The 19,278-nt window shown below is 36.4% G+C and overlaps 1 protein-coding gene across 3 annotated transcripts in view; it reads right to left on the reverse strand.

Annotated features, from left to right (window-relative positions):
• LOC110370938 (LIM/homeobox protein Lhx1) overlaps positions 1-19,278 on the reverse strand; it is a 62,889-nt gene that overhangs the window by 31,110 nt on the left and 12,501 nt on the right. For all 3 annotated transcript variants that reach the window (XM_021326954.3, XM_021326953.3, XM_021326952.3), the window contains exon 3: positions 16,320-16,531. In XM_021326954.3, the coding sequence (XP_021182629.2) occupies positions 16,320-16,531 (212 nt within the window). The remainder of the gene's footprint in view (positions 1-16,319; positions 16,532-19,278) is intronic.

The raw sequence follows: 19,278 nt of genomic DNA on the forward strand, positions 1-19,278 counted from the left end.
ATAAAACTTTCATTTCCATTAAAATAGATCCAAAAAGCAATTATACAAAGCCTAAAACAATAGGGCATAAAGAATAATAGACTACAGATAAAATTCAAAGGCTGGCCATGCAGAATATTCTTTTTTCAAATGTCACTAAAATCACCGAGGAGTTCGGAGTAACGAGTATGCATTACCATTAAAAGTGAAGAGCTATGAAGAGCCATCAATCATGGTGTATGACCACACGGAGACGGGTGCTCGTGAAGCTCATAATACTTTAGGACTCATTAGAGATGCTAGTCGAGAAGATTTTAATGGAACCAAACCGGTGAGCCAAGGAAAATGCGAACAGAGGTTGATTGATTTTAAATAATTAGTCTTTGTGCTTGTGTTATGTTCAATTTATAGCTCCTGTGTTATTTTAACTTTACGTAAGACTTATAAATTAAATATTTCTGAAGGTGCTTATTTTAAGATGGCAACTGCATTTTTAATAACTCGTCGCCGTTTGCTTGCCGAAATTCTGGGCACTCTAAATATAAAATCGTCTGTCATCGACTCGCCAAGAAAAAGAAGAAGAATAGGCTGAAATATTTCAAGAAAGCCCACATCTACCACCGAACATCCATCTACCAAAAACTATTACATTAATACAATTAGTAGCAATCATTTTGGCCTAACCCCATATTCCGAATACCAACCTACGTTCCATACTCCTATAGAAAATTACATAGTGTAGGTACAGTCAGCTACATAGTAGTATAGTGTACTTATAGCTAGCATTATGGGAGTGGGAGCTACGTGACCGCAGATCGTGACCCTCGGAGATTGCGCCTGCGCCGCGTGTGCGGTGGCGTTATTTATTTCTATATCTGACTGTTGTGCGCGACTGTACGAGCAAGCGTTCTGTTATTTGAAATTTGTTCTGTGCTGTAAAATTGAAGTTTGTATTTTCGTTTGAGGTTGGTGCTTTTGTGTGCCTAAGGTGCAGATAGCGCAAATATTGTAGCTTAAAATATAGGTAATGTTAAAGTCGAATAGAAATTAAAATTAAAGGAGATTGCCACGGGGCAGGTCCCTTTTGTGGTATCGTGTGCCTGAATGGAATAATAACCTAAAAATATTGTTTATTTTTTTGTTTCCAAATTATTTTTTATACAATTTCTTTCACCCTGGGAATAAAGTTAAAATTAATTAATAGTTAAACATTACGTCGACATCCGTTTGATTGGTAAACAAAAAAAAGTTGCCAGATATCAAATAACTATTGAAAATTACGTATTTTAATCAATAGAGTAATCGATATCAAAACAAAACAGTTATTAAAAATAAAAAAATACAATTATTTTTAATTATTATTCTAACTATATTCATGATAAGTCTATATTGTTGAACAGATAAGATAAGATAGATAAGATAAGAGCGATTTTAAATTAAAATAAAAGCCTTACGTAATTTAAAAACTTAAATCGATTTATTAATGATTAAATATAATTGCTCTGGCAACATTTACTTGCGCATGTCACATCACTTTGACGTTCGTTCGTTGTGTGTTCGTGATTGCTTTGTATAATACGTTGAGTTTTGAATTCCGTATTTACTTAGTTATTATTTACGATACGTGCCTTTCTGCTACCACCGAGTTGAGCTAATAAGTTCCTCGCGTACTTACTTTATGTTTTGTGAGATAATTGACTCCTCTTTGTGAGATATTGACTCTAAGTGCTTGACTCTTGTTTGTGCTGTTCTTTGTGAGATAAAGTGCTATTCTTGGAGAACAATTTGACTCTTAGTGAAATCCTTGTGTGATATTGAACTCCCGAACTGTTTTTGTCAGAACTATGTCTACCCCAGCCAGAAGTCGGGCACACCGCCTGTCTTACCGACGCTGTATTAACTGTTCCCTTTACTAGCGTCTAATTTACGCCGGTATACAGTTGAGGAGTTGAACGAGCAAATGACAGTTCTTCTACGAACTTGGACAACGCCTACACCTGTAAGTTATCGTGTGCATAAACAATAATAATTATTGTGGACAATATAAATATAGTGGTTAAATGCATTATGCAAACTCAAAATAACATTTGATTAGAGTAAACTTAGCACTGTAAACTTAGTTCTTTATGAGAGTTTATGTATTTACAAGTTTAAGCAGTTATAAATATAGAATAGTATAGAATATAATCTTTTCCAGGTAACGTCAGATGATATCCTATGTATTGAATGTTATTTGCTGTTGCAAGAAAGGATATTGTCAAATATAACTGGATCCCACGAGGATATATCACCTGCATATGGTCACTTAAATGTTTGTTATGGATGTGGTATCTCTGTTGCAAGTCGGAGAACCCACAGAGTTGAGTTAGACTGTCCACAACGTAGCATGATTTTAAGATGGACTTTAGCACATCTGGTGAGTATTATTTAATAACATTCTGTATCATCACGCCTATAATCCCCAATCACAAGCGTGACGACGATTAGGCAGAGGTGTACCTAACAGTACACAATACATTTTGTCAGTTATGTTCTAAGTAATAACGGTGAGACCATGCAATCAACCAGGCACAAACCCAGTATTCCAGGCTCTTCTGGTTACTACTCATGAAATCTTAATGGAAATACCCAGAAACCCAATCCTGGAACTGAACCTGAGATCTCATACCCTGCAATTGTGTTTAACATTTTCTAAATAATGTTTCAGAAAAATGCTGCATAGTTTATTTCTAATTGATGCTATTTTTATTCATATGCTTGCACAATAACAATATAGGGTTTGGTACCTATTCTGATATTCACTAATACCAACTATTTCATTTTAGGTTCCACATTTACAAAAAGTGTGCATTCCTTGCTGGTTAGCAGCAACTCGAGACGAGACGTTTGGAGGTTCAAGATTCAAACAGACCTGCAAGGGTCATGGATGCAGCTCTATCTTCATTAGAAGACCCGAGATACCTGAACCACCTCCAATGCCAGCTCCAACATCTCAACCACAACAAGCATTACGAGTTCAATCTAAGATTAACTCACAAAAGTATAAACGAGTTGCTGCAGCTTCTCGTCACTGTATGTTTGTAGGCTGTGATAATGATGAACGTCTTTTAGTACCTATGACTATAAAGGAACTGTTGTTATTGCAGTACAATATATATATACCTTTAAATGCTAGAATCTGTCATCACCATTTATATAGCAATCAGTGGGATGAACTGACTACCAACCTAAATGACTTTACTAGCTTTCAAGTTGATGATATATTTTCCATACTGGAAAGAGCTTCTCAAAGAAGTTTAGATTTTAATAATATTGCAGCAATGGATGCACATTTACGCCATTATTGGCTGGGACTTACAGAGATGCAGTTTAATGAAATATTAAATAGCCTTCCTACTTTACATAATAAGGTTAGAAATCCTAGCCTTGCATTAAGCACATTTCTTGTTAAACTTAGGACAGGGGACAGCAACCAAAGACTGGCAACTCTTTTCAATTGCCACGATCTACATTAGAAAAAAATGAACATTGTTAGGAATGTTTAAAAGAACATTTTGTACCAATGCATTTGGGAGTTAATCACACTAATATACAAAATGTGGCCTCACGTAACAGGACTATTCCTGAAGGTCTATTCGGAGACAGTAGCATGGCTCCAGATTCTAAACCTGCTATTGTCATATGTGATGGTACATATGTTTATGTACAGAGTAGTAGTAACTACAAATATCAGAAACAGACATATAGTCTACACAAATATAATAATTTGGTTAAACCCTTTTAATCACATGTTGTGATGGATATATTTTAGAGTGCATTGGACCATATGAAGCAACAAAAATGACTCGACAATCATGAGTGATCTATTTCGTAATGAAAGTGGTCCAATGCGCTCATTTTTAGACAGGGGATGTCTTTATATTGGATAGGGATTTAGAGACGTGATCCCTGAACTCCAAAGCTATAATTATAAAACATACATGCCTGAGTCATTATTGGAAGGTGAATTTCAATTGACCACTGACCAAGCAAACAAGTCTAGGTGTGTGACTATGTGTAGATGGGTAGTTGAAATTGTAAATGGTCGCATCAAAAGAGACTACAAACTGTTTCGACAAGAATATTTTAACAGAGCATCAACACACCTTATGGATGATTTTAAAATTGTTTGTGCCCTTTTGAATAAATTCCACCCAACAATTGAAGATAGACCTGACGCTGCAGAGTATGTGCAAATTGCTCAGGCGAGATTAAACAGTAGTAATTATTTGGGGGAATTTATTCGAAGGGATAACATCAATAGGAGACGTACGGTTTTCCAAAACATAGACAGCAATGCTCCCCATTTAGATCATTTTCCAAGATTAACTTTAGATGATTTAAGAAGATTTGCATTGGGATCTTACCAATTAAAACAGGCTAGATCCTATTATGGGGAGCACATAAGAAGTAATGGTACTTATAATGTTGAAGTAAGCAATGATGTCTTGGAAGAGGATTTGCCCTTAATATTGGGTCAAAATAATTATTTAATTAGGACTAGAATTAAGTCCCGCCATGTGAGCCATAAAACATATTACTCTTATTTGTTGATAAGTAGAGATGAAGATCGGGCAAATTCTTTAGAAAGTATCATTGCTTACTATTGTAACTGTCTAGTGGGTAACCGTACGGTAGGGTGTTGTGCTCATACTATGACAGTATTGTGGTATTTAAGCTGGGGCCGCTTCAACAATGTGAGTGCTCCAGCTCAATCTTTGGACGAAATATTTTATGAAGAATAAATAGTTTATTCATGTTTTGTTTTTTATTTCCCTTGCTATTACTAAAATAATAATAACTATCAATAACGGTAATTATGAGTCTATACTAATATTATAAAGAGGAAAGATTTGATTAGGTAGGCTATAATTTATCCGGGTATGGAAAGGTGTTCCCGGGGACGCGGGTGTAACCGCGGGAAACACATAATAACAATTCCATTACTTTATGCATAAATAGAGACATAATTCCATGGTACTGCTATTTACAGTACATATTTCTATGCTCATAGTGATCTATAGTCCATGTCAATTTCTAATTATAACCTATATTCTTAAAACAGAAAAATAATGATATCTCTTGAACCAGGGTGAATAAATGAAAAAAGGTTTCTGATTATGAAAATGCAATGTTTTTCCTATTAGTTAAAATAAAAATCTTCAGGGCACAAACATTTTTCACTGGGACCCAACTTCCCTTACAAAACGGGCAATCTCCTTTGCTTGAAACATTATTTAGCTATTTGATTTTTGTTTTGTATCGAATTGTAGAGTTATGAAACCTAGCCGGAGTTAAAGATAAACCTATGTAATCTTCCCCTCTCCAGCTTACCGTACCGTTTTCTTCTAAAGGCATACCTAAGTACCATTATCTCACATTACTGTAGAATGTGACTTAACGACGTAGTTGACGGTAATGTATGGCGGCCATACGAAATCGCACAATGAGACGACGCAAGAACGACGCACGCGCGCACTGACGCACCGTGACAAATGCGCGCGCGCATATCAACTGCCGTACGCTAGGGAAATTATTTTCCAATAAACGGACTTTTTATCTCAACAAAATAACGTATTTTCTACAGGCTAGATAACAGACTTATTCTATTAAATCAATAACTAAAATCTTCACTACAATCTAACAAGAAATAATACCCGCTATTTTCGTTAGAACATATTTTTTATGACAGATAAAAACTTTATAGGATGGCTGTGAAAACTTTCACAGTCATTAATCCAAGTAGAACAACAGATAGCTGAATAGGATAGAAAAACAGTTACAAGCTCCGAGAAAACAACAATAAGATCCGATGGAACATAAACCAGTATGTGGAAAAAAGAACGCTGAAGTTCTAAAACCTTGAACAACAAAAAGGTTTCCCACAAAAGATGACTGTACATAAGTAGTTACGTATACATAAACATCTACCGAACAGTAGACGAATACAAAGCCATTCAACTGAATGCGGTGTAATTAAAAGGGCTGAGCCAAACACGATCAATCTCGACTCCATCTCCCCACATAAAGTCAAAATAATAGATGGCCACTCTAATGTCACTTTTTTCTCTACGGCCGGCTACACGACGGAATTGACAGGTCATCAGCGCAGGCGCACGGTGACGACGCTCTTTCTTCCAAACGATCACTGAAGACATTAAGTCGGAACTGGTTCAAACTAATGTACTCTTTATTCGGTAGCCGCAAGAGGCGATAATCCCGCGACATGAATACGATATAAGACCTTCATCGTCAAGAAAAGCCTCCCGTTCGGTTCTTTTTTCGAAAGATAATCTTCAGCGGCCGAGGCGTGAAGGCCGACTGCCACACAACATGGCGTCGACAGGTTTCTTCCCGCTTTTTTACCTCTTTGTTCCTTCCCATTATTGTATGGATGTTTCGTTCCCGGCGTTCGATTTTTAATTTATTTTCTTTTTTGTTTCTATTCCGCATTATTAATATCGCCGCGGCGTTTTTATTTACATACGAACCAAAGTTTCAAACAAGGAGGTTGTCTATCTCTATGGGAAAGGCAGTGATGAAGCGATTTCATGTCTTCTAAGAATGATGATTTAAATATAAATGGAGTTCATCAAAGGATAGCGAAGGCGTACGCAGTTGAATCATAACATTGGCCGTTTCGCGGAAAAGAATGATTTAGTGCGGTAGTAAAATTTTGAAAACAATAAAGTGGAGGAGGTCCGAATCGGTAGCCTGAGAACGTTTGACGGACACGGAACGACCTCCCTTGAGGTTATTCCAGGCACGGCAAACTGTTGAGCCTGTCAATTTTATACCAATTTGAGGATTTATTGGGGAGAATTTAACAGGCCCCAGCGAGTCAGATTTAATTTTGTACCGTGCGTTTATTCGGTTGACCTAGTTCAGAAACAAAAAAGCGACCACAGACTGCAGTTTCGATGCCATCCGATTTCTTAAAGTGCGAAAATATTTGAACATCGAAAATAAATACCGATTGGATGACCTCAGGAAACGCTTTCTATGCGGAAACCTGCACGCTCCATTGAGATCCGTCACCAGAACAGATCTAGAAAAAATCAAACCATAAACTACCAAAGTTCAAATGAAGCGTTAACGAATATTTTTTTTTTTTTGTAAGCAACCTGTTTCTAATTCAGTGTTAAACTACGGTCTTGACTTGTGAGGTGACAAGGTTTCTTATGAGCCGACTGTTTTATACGTGGGATCCATTACCGGTATAGGCAATTCCTATAGCCGTCTCTCGGAACGTAAATACAATGATAGCCTGGCAGCTAGGCAGCCCCATTGTGCCGTAATAGAGCCTTTACAGACAATTGTAAACGTGTAAGTGTCATCCTACCTCTTGCAAAGTCGTTTGTCCAACAGAAGCCGGTTCCAAACAGTTAACTTGGCTTGGTAGTAAACAATCTATTCGCACATATTCAAGACTTCATCAAACCCTCGGACCTCAGGCGCTTTCATTTCTGTTCCACGAACCTGAACTTGTTTTGCTCATTAATTTTAATTGCTAAGTAAACTGTGCCTGAAAATTTTGCATTTCCTACCTGCGTTGAATTATTAACTCTATTCTGAACTTAATTGAATTGAATTTCAATTGTTTATTTGAGTTACATAAGATGTTTACAATTCACGGCAGCCAATTAAGGGACCTTAGTGTTGTGCGAGGGAGTTTAGTTCGTGAAATTGGAGTGTTAGAGTCGAGATTGGTTTGGTTAGTCGGTGAGGAAGCGAAGTGAAATGAGGCGTCGCGGCTTCGATTCCCGATTCAGGCTATTAAAGTGTTAAGGTTAAGTTGAATAATGGCACGGACGGATTGTTAGCATATGTTTTGTATGAATGGCGCGTTCTGGGCCGAACAAGCGTTGGATTGAGTGTCGGGTGTCATTGACGATTGTGTTCCATTCCTGGAATATTTAGTTTATTGAGTGCTGCGGGCTGCGGGAGCCGGACGTTGACTTGCCAGCTTTATGCCATTCATTATTGTTTTGTAATCGACGCCTATATTTGAGAAGTTAGCACACATTGTTGCAATTTCTTCATCATTTTTCTTCGGAAAACCTTAGAATCACACCTTAAATGAAAACTGAAGACGGCATCTTTTAACTTCAGCGTCATACCTTTTCATGTCTCAAGTCAGCCATTAAAAGTCACAAAAGAAATCGAAATGCGTTTTATTTCACATTAAACAAAATATATGTAAGTACGCAGTAAGAGGAAGATTTAATACTAAAAGTGTTTTCTATTAATGTGCTAAGCCATAAAACAGATCTAAGAAAGTACAATAAACCAAAGAGGTTTACAGAACGAATAAAACCTCGGTTTCTCTTCAACGAAATCAGAGAGCAGGGTACAGACGCAGGCTATTTACATAAAAAAAAAGAAATTCGTTAAAGAGGAAGAGTATCTAAGACACGAGCGATAATGACTGTCCAGTCGATAAATAACTGAACATTGGTGCTTTAACGCGAAGGACTTAGGGGGTCCAATTAAACCGCGACCCCTGTTGGGCCAGCCCTTTACTCTCACCGGCCAGGCCCGGCCCGTATTAATCAGGCCCACGATTAATGCATTTTTTTATTAGGCCATTTTATAGTTTTCAGTCGTAAATTTTGTGTGTAAGCCTTTTTGGTTTGTGAGAAAATTTTGGACCAGATGACGTCATGGGTTATAACGGGTGTGTCGTTCACAATCACATTAAATTCTATCGCATATACTTTATGATATTCTATGGCGAATTGTGAAAAAATTAACTTAATCCATTCAATGGTTTAGCCACAGGAGTCATTTTTCGTTTTTATAATTTACAACATCATGTGTAAAGCAGAGATAAAGTTAGGAGTATAGAATGTTTTGACCAGTTGACAGCTGTCAGTTTTCAAGGGAGAATTTCAGTTGTTTGTAATGACTGACTTCTATATGGTGTTCAAATTTTCGCACATTTTTATTCTATTTACTTTGTTTGAAAAATTTATTTTTTTATTTTTACGTATTTTTCTTTATTGTTTGTGTTAATCGACATATATTGACCAGTATATTAACGCATTTCATTTAATGTGATTGTGAACGACACACCCGATATAATTTAAATAAATGTACGCTGCGGAATAAGTCTTTTAATTCACATATAAGTACCTACTTATGTATTTTTCTCAAGTAAAAGGACACCGTTTTATGGCCGCTATGAAAAGTAACCTTATTATTTTTCCTGCTAATGACATAACATCAGAAAGTCAAGCTTCTTTCCTACCATTCAAGAACCACACTTATCCGAACATCGCCGTATTTCAAAGAGAACTGTTTCATCATAAAATACTGTGTACGCAGGCGAGAGGGCGCCCCGGTCAAGGGGAGGGTGGGGGGCAAACGACTCGGGGAAGGGAAGATAAGGAAATATTATTTCTTGGGCCGTCTCCACCCTGCGACGCTACGTCACAGCCTTCCTACGGTAGGTATCTATGGTTCTACGAATGAGTTTGTCAGCAGAAAAGTTGTAAAAGGTTTGCTAGAATTTTATTTTTTTACCGGTTTCAAAAAAGGAGGCTTGTCAATCTGACCCGGTTTTCAGCATGTATATGCCAGACTAAGATGAAGGTATATATTATTAAGTCGGTTTTATTTTTTTGTAAAAAGTTTTCTGTTGAGGTTAAGTTGACGATTAATAAATAAATAAAAATAATATATAATAATAAGAATTCACTTCACTTGTAAATAGAGACAGTTTTATATGGTGCAATTACCTATTTCAGGACAAATGCAAACTCTGCGTTGACTAAATTAAAACCTAGGTAAATTGCTCTAACCAAATAATAAAATCAATTTATACCTATAAATAATATAATTTTAATTAAAAACAAGTAATGAAAAGCAAACTTTCAATCAGCGTATAACGCAATTTAAATGTCGAACGCAAATTAAAACAACGAAGGCTGTTTGTTTGAATTTCGAATTCAGAGCTTGTCATGACAATAGAGGTGGCCAGTATTATAGTGCACAAAGCTTCTTGTTATGTCTCAAACTAACTTGCTAAATAAAAAAACAAGGAGGTGCGATAACATCTTTGAGTTTAAATATTAAAGGTCAGATATTATTGGAGTGGTAGTTGAAAGAATGTGGTCAATTGCAATTTAAAAACTACCAGTTAACGGTTGTGTTTTTAATTTAATTTAATCACTTAAGTTCCAAAAATGAGTAGGTACCTAAGATATTTTTATAGATTTGAAAGATACTGAAATCTAGATTTATTATTGAATTCGTACTCAAAGTAAAACTAAAAATATCAAGTGAGATTATTTAGCGTTGTATAACCTCCAGGGACCATATTTTAAAACGCTCAGGTTTTACGCCAGCAAACACTGGCCACCCGTCAATTTCACGCCATTTACCCGCGCACAATACTCGCGCATGAAAGAAAAATAATTTGAAAAAAGAACGCGTGGGCTTCTTCGAGAACCGCGTCACGAACTGAAAACGGGAAATAAGAACGAAAATAACAATCACAAATAATTATTTTAATGATTTACGCATGAAAATTGTGTTTAATTATAACTCGGAATAACAACTATTTATCTATAATGGAGGCTGTATCTACTTTTACTATTGCCCCATTTTCAGACCTGTCTATGGGTGCCGACAGGAAACATTATTTTCGATGGTAGTCATAAATGCAATAATTACCCCCACCTCAATCCCTGCGGTTTGACAACAAATAATTACTAATAAGGCCCCTCAAAAAGCCAAACCGACCAAATTACGCTAAACGCTGAACTTAACCCTCGAAACGTCGCCGACAATTACAGTTAATAAATAATAATTTCAATAATAAGCGTATACAAAAACTTGTATAGATCACTAGTTTAGAAGGGACCCAAGGAGGTTTTATGTTCCGTGATGTGAGGGGTCAAAAAAATTGGTTAAGTATTAAAACGGCGCTCACGTCCCGTAATGGCGAGCGGCAACAATCGCGCGCCACTAGCGATTATAACGATTACTGTCGATAACTTGTATCGACACCGGCTATTTGGTTAGTCGCTCGATTATCGATAATTTGCCCTCAGGGTACGCTCCTGACGCTGTAAATCGTTGACCGATTAGTTTTTTTGCCGTCTTTATTTGTGTGTACGTGATCGTTCCATTTTACTATTTACCGTTCACCTGTCATAATTATTCCATTCCGCAGCCCTGTACATAATGACTTTACATACGCATTCAGCTCTACATGGCCATATTTTGCTCATAAATCAGTTTACAGTTACACCTATATTAAAGCCATTAATGTCATTTTTGCAAGGCGACGAGACTAAAATCCCGAGCCGTGGTTATCACACACCTCGACATGTTTTTACTGCCTATAATTCTATTCCACGAGTCCATATAAAATAGAAACTCGGGACTTGCGAGCTTTCAAAAACGCTACATTAAAACATCATAAAACTCAAACATAAACGTTTACTGCGGCCAGTTTACGAGCACGCTACCTATCGATCGTTTTAACGATAAATAAAAATTAATGGGCAGACATACGAGGGAATCGAAGTGGCCACGTTAGGCGGGAAGCAATAACTAGACAGTGAAACCAACCTCGCCTCGATAACACAGGCGCACTGCACCAGCTATACCTATTATAGCCTGCACGAGCCGAACAACGATTAAACATATTCGTTCCATTGACCATTCAAGAAAATCGACGAACTAAAAGACCAGTAGAATGTTTAATGAAACTAACTTTGTATCTATGTATATTTATGCCCACGTAGCCGTGTACGAGATGACTACTTGAAAATATCTCAATATCATGAATATGGAGAGCTATCTGCAAGGACTTATACAATAGCTGCTGAACGAATACGTACACACTTTTTAATGAAATAAGAAAAACACTTGTATTTTTCATTTTCTTGAAGAATTCTATTGTTGAAACGAGGGCGTAAGATATGATGTAATTTCCAAGAAAAATACGAATGAATATTCAAAAGATTTTGAAATAATACTCTGCTGTCAGTCTTATTAACTCGATCGGGCCGTCGGATGCAGAATCAGGAGTAATGGCTGCCTCACCCCCTCGGCTACCGGGGGGGATGCGAGGGGGGAGGGAGGGGACACGAAATGGGATTCTATCGGTCTCCTCCATTCCACGCCATTCGGAGTCTCTACGTGACTGCACATAGCTGTAACCACAACTTTCTCTCTGCACCTCGCTCCGCTCTTAACACCTCGACATAAGGTTTAAAACCCGCAAACTAACGTCCCCCGGGCTTGTTCAGGGTTTTGTTTACGTCTGAAATTTCGCGTTTTACTTTTTTACCGCGCTCGCTTGACATTCGTGTTATTTGGAGTTCGTGAATACTTTTACTGAAATCGTAGTATTCTTGTTGTTTAGATAAAAAAATAAGCTGGAAAATTGCTGTGTATTTTGTATTAGAAATCCCGAACCGACAACTGGCTTATGCCTAATTGCAGTAATTAACATGAAATCGTCAGACTAACAATTTCGCGGGTTCAGAAGCCCGAGTAAAAAATTATAGAGGACAAAAAGGAGAATCGACTGTTTTTCTTTTAACGGACCCGTGATAATTGATTTTAGCCATTTGCCGTAGTACAATAAAGCATAATATTAGAATATTATTGATATTTATTTACAGTACCTAGGTAGCTAAAACAATTTTAAATAAAACAGTCCATCAAACGACATTGCGTAGCTCACTAGTGTTGCGCTGACCTTACAAATCGCTCAATTTATTTTACAAATCGAATCATGTTTTTGCTCATCGATTTTTAAATATTCATGTCTGGAACAAGTGTATGACGTAATGAGGCGCGCTAGAGCGTGGCCACAACAAACAGTTCTCGTATCGGTTGCAACACAAACAGCCAGCAGCAGTTTATTCTGAGGGTGCAACCCTATTGGGGATCACTCGCCAACGAAAGCAGTTTGCTATTATCTTTGTGTTGTTTTAAGAAATAAAAATAAATGTTCATGTAGTTTGATAAGCTGTGGGATTAAGTTTTGTTTAAAATAAATTGGGATTTGCTTTTTCGGTTGCATGTTAAAACTGTCTCAGAGCACTGTTGTTAATATTAGCATTTTAGCCTCAGTGCAAAATCATCATCATCTGAGCCTTTTCCCAACTACATTGGGGTCGGCTTCCAGTCTCAGGGATGCAGCTAAATAAGTACCAGTGTTTTGTACAACATTTTTTCAGACTGTATCAATATCATGTTTGAAAAAGAACTACAAACTAACACAATTCAAATTTCAAAAACCGAACACACAGAACTACAAATTTTAATTTCCTCATACCAACCCTATAATATGAAAAAGAAAAAGCTACCCGTCAGCGGCACGGTCGCGATAAGGTCACCTATTCACTGGCGAGCGCGTGCGTTTGATTGATACGAGCTATCGCCGCGCGCCGCCCGCCTGGGCCGCGCAGATATCCAACCTTCATGCACATACAGGAAATGGGATTGGGGGATCGAAAAAGGCTTTATTATTTTGGGTTTGAGAATGTTTTGGTTAGAAAATAGTTTTTTTTTGTGGAATACGTGACATATTTAAATAGAAGAAAATATATATTATAATTTTGCCTTGATGTCTATTCTTCATTATTAAATTAAAAAATCTTATCATCAATTTCTCATAAAAAATCCATAGGTACTAAAACTTAAACTCCCCATAAAATCTTCAAAGTATTAAAAGTTTCGCAATTTCGCATTAACCGTATCAATAACCACGTAAGCTTCTTAACCCTCGCATGCAGGGCAGGGTCTAATCTACTGCTCTGTGGGGCTCAGTTCAGCTGGTGGAAACAATTCCTTGTTTGGCTTATCGTATCATTGCACGATCACTGGAGGGTTGGCTGTGATACTGGCATTTAATACTTTTTTGTTTTTCGCTCAATATTTGCAAATGGCATCCTTAAAAATATTTTTTTTATTGGTGATATGGCATCCGTGTTGCAAACTTTGGTTTTGAAATTAGAATGCATATAATATATTTTTTTGGAAACAAACTATACATTTTTACTGTTTATAATATGGCATCAGTGCAACGAAACTATAGTTTTAAAATTAGAATGCGTCATAGTTTTTTTTTAACTACACAAGCAAAGCGTGAACCCAATGAACTTTGAGAATAATGAAAAAAACAAGACGGCAATCAATAAAATTACAATAGCAACCTAATGTGAGATGAGTATTATGAGTAACTCGGATTTTAGATTTGCAACGCATGATCGTACATAATAATATAATCAATAAATTATCTGGTTGCAGGGTCAAGACTAAGAAGTGGGTTCAGTACATTATATTATGACGTTCGTAATGAGTTGAATTTTACTGTGGTTTTAGCGGTGTTTTCCTTTTAAGAAATTCTCTAGTTTGAGTATAAAGGATTATATTGCTATATTTTTATGGAATTCAATATTGTTGAATAAAAGTATTTTGTGCCATTTTTACCCGATTGAGCTGCAAAGGAGGGTAATGTGTTGATTGTTTGTCCAGAAACTTTTGAGATATAAATCCAAGCATTTGTACGAGTATTTGAAATAAAGGGAGCTTATCCGTTTGTCCGTTTAGGATTTATTCGTTAGTCAATCTCATATTAATTTTTTTAAAGCTTCAAAAATAATTTCATAATTCAATTTTTGAATCAATATTTCATCTTATTCCACTAAATCTAGCCCAACCCTTCATTTCCCGGGCACTGTAAATTTTCCCGCGCGATTGGTCCCGCCGCGTCGCTATCCCGCTCTCCAGTTTATTTGCCGACATTATTCCATTCTAACAATGTATAAACACAATTACACAGAACAAACACGGGCGGCGCCGCGGGCTAGCACATGTTGTGGGTAAAGCATGGACAACACTAGTTTTTTTTTAAATAATATTAAAGCCTTATTTGAAGAAGCTTAGCGTTTTTTTTTTTAAATTGATTTTCATGCTTAGTACTTTTTTATCGAGATCTACTTACCAGTGTTTTGTACCATCAAAAAAAAGCATAACGTTTCTATTTTTGGGTTAAAAAAGCGATAAATTTTTCATTTTTATAATGTGTCAAATGCATTTTCAACTTCCACAACAAAAGACACAAAGGTGAAATGTAAATGGTATATTCTGTTAATCTCTTATTCACTTTTAGAGCTACTCGACAGAGAGTACAGTACAGTAGCAAACGGAATATATTAACATTCAGTACGTAATAATTGAGTCAATAAAACCAGAAATTCCGGATGTCCATACCAAGTGAGCTTTAGAAATATGCGACTCTGTTATAGGCCAGTGATAGTTTGAAAAGAAATAAAGAGGTTCTATGTACTTCTACAGCTGCTGTTTCACCCAGATTTCTTTCCAAAGGGTGCCAGTCACAATATTAGTACTCCATGTACCTATATTTGAATGGGCCGCAGCTCACGACCACATCTTGCCTACAATCCGTCAGTTTTTTCATCCTCACGTCAAGGTGTTGCCTTCGACAAAGCGGTAAATAAAAAAAGTAAAAAAAAAAGATGTCTACAGCACTACCGCGTGGAGACGTGGCTAATGTGTAATGCGGTTGGCTTTTTGTCCGACGCCTTCGACTTTTTGTTTCTTTTTTTCCACTTGGATTCTGTTACGGTTCGTATTGATCGAAAAATCCGATTTCAAAATGGGTGCTCCGAGTTTTATTGTTGCCATGATACGTTCTTAAACAATAAAAAACGCATTTAAAATTGAGAATGCAATTCTCACATGTCACGTTCGTAAATTGAAGGAGACGTGGTCGTGTTTTAGAAAAGTAATTATTCTGCATCGATTTGGGTCCGAGAACGAGTGAGGACAATAAAAGACCTCATTTATTTTTTCATATAGCAACATTGGAAGTGATTGTTAACGTGACTGGCGTGTGTCGATGTTTGATTGGGCTTACGTAAATAGTGTATAGTCTAGATCGGAGACAAGAATAGAGCAATTTCGAAGTTATCTGGTTGATTTTATTTTAGCGACATTGACCTGCGACGTTGCCACACGTTACTATTCTGATTTCCTTTCACAACGCGCTATTGGTATAGTAAAGCTCCACCTTGTCTAATTTGAAATTGGAACAAGTGCTACCAACTTTCACATTTTAATTGCACGGCCGTTCATCAATGGATGCGTTCATCGATAAGCATCCGTTAACCGCGGCGGCATTTGAGAGAGTGCGTTCATAAATAAAATATTATTTATCTGTTGATATCCAATAAAAGTTTTAAATATATTTGAGGAAATACAGAGGGATTGTAAAGAGGTTACAAGTAATAAATTTGGAATGAAGAACTTACAATGCTGTGTCGGCGCCTTCCCGGCGAGATAATCCTCTTTGCATATAAACTTGTTGTCGTCCAAGACGTAGAGCTCTTCGCCGGTGGACAGCTGTTTCCGACACACGAGGCACGTGAAACAGTTGAGGTGGAACACCTTCTCGCGCGCTTTGCGGACGAGGTCTGACGGGGAGATGCCGTGGCCGCAGCCACTACATTTTGTTCCGTATCGCCTGTAAACAAAAGACAAAAAGTATTTTACTAAATCAAATTATAAATTTAACCAACTTATTTTTTTAAGTTTTAGACCAAAACTATACATTATAGATTTATGATGGACAATATTTTGCAGTACGAGCTCTAAGATGTTTGGAAAAGGAACCTATACTTCTAACTTATATGAGGTTATTTATATGTGAACGAATACGAAAGCTTCAGATTGTAATTATCTAAACTAATACAAAACTAAATATTATTCATAGTAGGTAGATTGTTTGTGCTTTATCGAGTCTAGAAAAAAGTATAAATAAAAAGTTTGCGTCTATCAAATTGTCGTAGTTTTTTGTGCAACGGGTTTCGACGTAGCGACATTCTAATACTGTTGGCATCATTCTGATGATCGTTCTATCACCTAAAAGTAAATTATGTTAAAATATTCAAAAATATTGACATCGATAGTGACGCAACCACTTTTTGAGGTATTGCCGACGGAGATGTCAATAAACACGACAGTTGCGCATTGGATACTTAATATGTCATATTTGCAATGATTTTTGATGAAGACGTTTCCAATACATGTAATTTTAATAATATTTTGTGATGCATGGATAGTAATTTCTTCGTCAAACCATGCGCGATGACAGACCAACACAACTTACTGAAATACATCACTAACGTAACCTAAGCAAAAACTTATCACCGTGATAGACTTACGGCAGGCGTATTAGCAAGTTCACATTGACATGTGAAATGCCGCAACTATAGACATTCTGGTCAACCAATACAACTAACAAAACACAGTACGTCACTACTAAAAAAAATGCTTATATTAGTTATAGAAGTAAAAACTATACGTCAGTGGAGCCCCACTTAAAAGGCAACAGAGAGATTTTGTGTACATCGATGACATGTTAAGTTATGCAAATTACTATGATTAATGCTTTCGGCTCAAAATCCGGTCAGGCGCGATCGATGGGAACAAGATGCGTTTAGTATTAGACATTAGACAGTCTTTACGGCCTTTGCTAATGTTTTCATAATTAACTACAAGTAAATAACTTCTGATGTACGGTTTCTAGACAGCAATAGTCAAATCGAAAGTAACGAGTCTATAAAAAAATATCCCATAAATCTTCTATTTACTATTCAAATTGAGCTAAAAATCTTTCTTTTTATTGAGAAGGAAAAACCACAGCACAAAGTCCAAAGTTTCCAAGTACCAAACTTTTTTATTCCGAACTCCAAAGATTATAACAGTGAGCGATTATAGAAAAAAAGTCGGCCGTCTAGTAGCGGTCTAATGAATGTTAATCGTCGTTTTTGATAGATTTAAGTTCCCGCGAACGGCTTCAATTCATATTTTATGTTATTTTAGCTTAGCAATGTGGGCCAGAACTTCTAGATAATTATTTAAACGATTCTCATCCCGCGGCGCTGTCTGTGATCATTTTGAAATTTTTGATTTTGTACAAAGATAGTAGTTGTCTATACGGGTTGTTAAATGCATAGGGTGTAAGTCCGAATGCCAAAAGAAAATTCTGTATTTCCTGTGAAACGAAATTTTTGTCTTTTGGGGTGTTATTTGGATGGTTTCGGCAAAATTCTTCCAAATTTTGGACCGCTAATTTTCAATACAATCAAAATATTTGCAAAGATTGACGAAACTGCTTAGTCATAACATTCGTAAGTAGTCTAACTAAATATTCTGATATAATATTAAAAACTACACAAGGTTCACAGACGATCAGACACGCTTAATTATGTATGAGAGCAATATTTTCGAAGATATGATAATTGCCACCGATTAATGATTTACGATGAGTTCGAATTATGGACATTATGGTTTCGAAATAATCCCCAGTCAAGGGTCACGTAGAAACTAAGATATTAGGAATTTAATCACAATTCGTGGTTGCAATCTAGATTTTAATTTCGACAGGTATATTATTTGGTCAAAGATTTTATGATACTCGTGTTTAATTGAAAAATAAACGTACATGATCGTGCCAAAATCATAAAAAGTTTGTATATCAGAATTATTGAGCAACTACCGCTAATTTAGTCTTTAGACAAATTTTAATATTGATTTTAAATTAATACTTCTGTAATACGGACTAGACCAGATACTGCTATGACGACTGACTATTAAAATGTTGTTTTAATAGTATACTTTTTTAATTTATTTAACCATTTATGTACACATTAAACACATGAAAGAAGTAGACCTAACATAAAATAGTACAAAGGTATTGCAATTTACTAATGAAATCTCTTCCAGCAGACCAGATGTAAAAAAAAAATTAGAAAAGCTGTCATAGTGTTAGCTGCCTGACAAATAATTTTCCCTCTTTAAAAACGGAAAGCAGGTTCTATGCATGCAGTTGCGAAAAGGTAGGCGATGCGTAGGTAGTAAGTAAGTGAACAGGTACCAGACAATCCATCTCACGTAATATCATTCATAACTTGTAACAGGATCACATTTATCATGACGCCATTTCAATGCAAGGAGGTTTTCATACCGAAATACACGGCACGGATTTATAAAACAACCAGTATCTATTAGGTAACTATATTTTTATAGTTATTTTAAGAAATATATGAAAATCTGCGAACTTGAGGAGGAAGATGTCCAGGATAGAGCGAAGTGGAAGAAGAAGATACGGAAAGCGGACCCCGTCACAAGACGGGATAAACGCTAAGAAGAAAAAGAAGATTTTTATAGTTATTTTCGTTTAATATTTCTTAGTGTGCATCTACCATA

This window comes from Helicoverpa armigera, chromosome 22 (assembly GCF_030705265.1).
Source record: "Helicoverpa armigera isolate CAAS_96S chromosome 22, ASM3070526v1, whole genome shotgun sequence".
Lineage (NCBI taxonomy): Eukaryota > Metazoa > Arthropoda > Insecta > Lepidoptera > Noctuidae > Helicoverpa > Helicoverpa armigera.